Source organism: Otolemur garnettii, unplaced genomic scaffold (assembly GCF_000181295.1).
Source record: "Otolemur garnettii isolate 467f Iridium unplaced genomic scaffold, OtoGar3 scaffold00001, whole genome shotgun sequence".
Taxonomy (NCBI): Eukaryota; Metazoa; Chordata; class Mammalia; order Primates; family Galagidae; genus Otolemur; species Otolemur garnettii.
The window spans coordinates 8518791-8523046 of NW_003852396.1; the positions used below are offsets into that span (position 1 = coordinate 8518791).

Consider the following 4256-nt stretch of genomic DNA (forward strand, 5'->3'; position numbering starts at 1 on the left):
GCCTGCAGTCCCACCTACTTGGGAGGATGAAGCAAGAGAATCACTTAAGCCCAACAGTTTGAGGTTGCTGTGAGCTGTGATGCCATAGCACTCTACCAAGGGCAACATAGTGAGACTCCATCTCAAATAAAAAAGAAATCTCTCCTTCAAGCTGGAGTCTATGTGATGGTATGTCTGTACCCAGTAGCCTGCAGCTTTCTAAATCATCACTATAAATGACAAACAGATAACCTTTTACACACAGGAGAATATGTCTCTGAAATTAAAAGCAGCCCTGCTTGTCTCCTGGGTCACAGGTAAGTTGAACATCACATACTGTTGAATTTCAGGTCCAATTCTTAGAGTTCAGGCTCCATACATGCATCTGAAGTAGGGCCAGTGTAGACGCAACATTGTTTACCCAGCTAGCCAAGGGCTGCACACTAGAGCCGTGCTGGCTAGCCATGGCCAGGCTCAGAAAGGGGCCTTGGCACTGGAGCCCAGCCTCAACAGACTGTCTGTTACATCTCCTGAGACATTTGCTGTGTCATGTCAACCTGGTGCCAAGCCTGGCTCAAATCCCTCCCACATTCCTCACTCTTTCTAACATCGTAACTTTGAGACAAGTGACACTTTACACAAACAACTGGGGAGACCTCTAAAAAGTACTCCCTTCCTCCACTGACCCCTTTCCCCACCCTCTACATATATTACACCTATTGCCAAGTGACAAAAGGCAAACAGAGCCACTGTATGCATTGCTGCTTCACAAAAGCAAAAAAGAGGACAGAGATTTCATCTGGGGATAGTTTCCCACTATCAAGCTCTAGAGGCTGAGTTAAGAAAAAATTGCAAAATAACATAAACCAAACTCCAGTGCAATTCTGGAGTAACATCATGGGTCATTATAAAGAGCTACAGTAAATGAATGTGATGCCCATACCAGATACTTGATAGTTTCTGAGCTGAAATCTCTCCTTTGACGTTAGGAACTATAGCAGTGGAAGAAGAGTCCCCCTGGCCTCCCAGTGGAGTCAGATTATGAGGTGGGAAGAATGAGCTCTGCCGCCTGGCTGAGGTCTCATAGTAGACTATGCCACTTCAGAATGGCATTCTGAGCCCAGCGTGGGGAAGTGTGTCAGCCGGGGGACAGTCCGGGCAGATCAGCCAGCTCTCCCTCTGCCAAGGCCCTATCACTCCCTCTGCAGATGTACAGCCAAGGTATGTCCTGCACACAGCCTCTGGAGTCGCATGGGGAAGCCCTCGTTCATTCAATTTAGAAACATAACATAAAGCCCTTGGTGAAAAGGACAATAGCAGGCAGCAGCCATCTGTCTTCTCTGCTCCTGCTCCCTGCTCTTCCCGCACAGGGCAGCAACATTCAAACACTGGTCGCTCTCAAAGTGTGATCTTCAGTCCCAGCTTCTCTGCTGAGAGCTTCGCATTTATTGGCATTATTTCTAGGGGCCCTTTCTCAACTTCTATATCTAACCAATGACTAAGTCCTGTCAATTCCATTTCCCTACCTCTCTGAACACATAATGCACCTCGACTCTTGCTGCCCACATTTCACCAATTCTTATCTGGAGCACTGGGAGTGCCCCTGTGAGTCTTCATGGCCTCCACCTCCCTTGCCTGGAGTTCATCTGTGCTGCCACCGACATTGGCCATTAGACATCAACATTCAGTCCCTACTCAAATGCTGCCTTTCCAAACACAACTTCTGCCACTTCCTAGCATAGCCTGGCACACCAGTGTCCCGTATCACTGCATCATTCCAGAAAAGCCGTCGTGGCCACACTGCCTAAGCAACAGTACATCTTGCCACTTCATCTCTACCCACAACTCTTACTTGTCCTTCAAGAAGTCTTGGACGCAAACGTCATCTCCTCTGGGAAGCTCTCCCCAATCCCTCCAGCTGTGAGTCATGCCCTCCTGTCCGTTTCCCCATCATTCCACACACTTCCATCCTACGACAGCACATTGAATAGTGGTGACTGTTCACTTGCTGGTTTCCCCCGAGTTGATGCCATAAGGTCCCCAAGGTCAGGAATTGTATCTTGATCTCTGCAGAGTGGAGTGTGCGCTCAGTAAGTGCTGCTGGATCCATCACTCAGCATGCACTTGAACATATCTGAAGGGTGTACAGAGAGTTAAGGAAAGGGAAGGAAATTTTTTGATGGCCAGGATACTTGTCTAGCCCCTTGCTGCCTCCGAGTTGTGACTGAAAATTTATTGACGTCTCCAGGATTTAGCTACTCCTCTGTTGAATGGGGGCTGGGACCATGTGATTTCTGCAGTCCTAGCAGCCAGACTGTATTTTCCTTTAAAATCTACAATGAAAAAGACTATAAAACCCCTTGGTAATAATATGTTCCAGGAGTTTGGACGCTCTCCACAAAGCCAGAGGAAAATTGCTACTTTGCCAGACCACTAGGCAGAGCTCCCACGGACAACTAACAACTGAGGTTCCTCCCTCTCTCATGAATCCCCAACTGCCCTCTGTTACATCTGGGGGAAAATCCCCGGTTGTCCTCCACTCTATTTCATCCCTGAATATTTTGGCTTCAAAAAGTGGCTTCAATATCACACACAAGAAAAAAAAAGCAGCCTCAGAACAAAAACCTAAAATGCCCTGAGAATAACAAGTGCTAATAACATAACTGCTGAATTTTGAAAATTCAGGCCTGATGATAATCACCTCGTCACCCCGTACTCCGGGGGCGGCTGGTACCGCAGGACAGCCACTTCTGTTCTCGCAGGCTGAGGAGCAGGGTAAGGCTTGACCATCTCATGCAGCATCCCCGAGTGCTGGTCACTGTAGAAAAGTCCGTGTTCCTGGGTCTTGCTGACAGGGGACATCATTTGCTTGGTCTTGAAGGGGTACTCGGGTGGAGGACCTCGAGGGTCCAGCACTTTACCTGCAGGCTGGGCCGGGGCGGGTCCGCCTCCTGCTTTGAAGCCCTTCCCGTTCCCAGGGCCAGGGAGGTGTTGCTTGGCACCGTTCCTCTCCAGCGACAGCTGCATGATCCTCTCACTGAGCGAGCGGACGTGGCCCTGCTTCAGTTCTTTCAGCGCCTCGTCCTTGTGCGCCTGTCCGCTGTTGGCCCGGTTCACTGTGGGCCTCCCCTCGGTGCGGGACTTCTGACTGGCCCCCCCAGCCAGGTAGTAGCCGTGGCCCACTGCCCCCTGCTGCTGCTGCTGCTGCCCCCTGAAGAACTGCGACTGGGCTTTGGCCTCCTCGTAAGTGGGCAGTTCCTCATTGTTCTGCTGAGGCTGCGTGGTCCGGACCTGTTTCTCCATCACCGTGTTGTCCACCTGGTGTTCTTGACCCTGCGGTTCCTGGCGTGCCGACTGGTAGACCATTTGTGGGTCTTCTTGAGTGAGGTTTTCCGTGGAAGAAAAGTTGTTTGTAGGGTGGGCTGGTCCTGCGCTCCCTGTGGCCTGGTGCTGAATGGCCAGCAAGTTCATGTTCTCAGTCGGGGTGCCATAGCGCAGTTGTTCCTGGATCAGCCGCTGCAATACTGTTCCAGCTGCCGCATCCTCGGAACCTCTCATTTCCACCTCTGAGATCCTCGGGAAGTTTGGGGAGTGGAAGTTACGAAGAGGATCCTCAGCTAAAAGGCAAACACAGAATAAGAGCTATTAGGCTGTTCTCCTGGAGATACATGTCTGACTATTAACCTTCTAGTGCAGCGGCATTTAAAGACTCCAAACATACCATCACCTCGACTGACCAGGTGACATCTCCTGGACATGTTTCTCCAACTCCGAGCGAGTCCCCACTCCTCCTCTCCCTTCTCCTTCATCTTCCCAAACCTTCCTCCAGCCTTCAACCCCTGCCTCGCCTTTACTCACTCCATTGGTCCCTTCTCTTCATCACATAAACATACCCAAGTCTTTCCCATCTTAAAAAAATACAGGTGAAAACCCTATTGTCCTCAACTACTGCCTCACAGCCTACATCTCTACAACTACCAGCTGATGGCCCCTGAGTCCTTCTAACTTAACATACATCCATCCCTTGCACCCTCCCACCTTCCATGGCCTGTATCTCTCCTTTCCCTTTCTTCCATTGTCTTCAGTAAACACCCTACATCGGCTGTCTCTGCTTCCCAAAAGCTCTACTCACTGCCCTCCCCACTGCTCTGATCAGTGAGTATGTTACAGCTCTCACGTCACATACTCAACCTTTCCCTACCCATCCCAACACTGGTATCTCCCATCCCAACACTGGTATCTCCCATCCCAACACTGGTATCTCCCATCCCAACACT

General features: G+C 50.3%; 1 protein-coding gene across 1 annotated transcript in view; it reads right to left on the minus strand.

Annotated features, from left to right (window-relative positions):
• Positions 1-4256, minus strand: part of AMOTL1 (angiomotin like 1) — a 102784-nt gene that overhangs the window by 62497 nt on the left and 36031 nt on the right. Inside the window, exon 4 of the mRNA XM_003780808.3 lies at positions 2681-3596. Coding sequence (XP_003780856.1) covers positions 2681-3596 — 916 coding nt within the window. The remainder of the gene's footprint in view (positions 1-2680; positions 3597-4256) is intronic.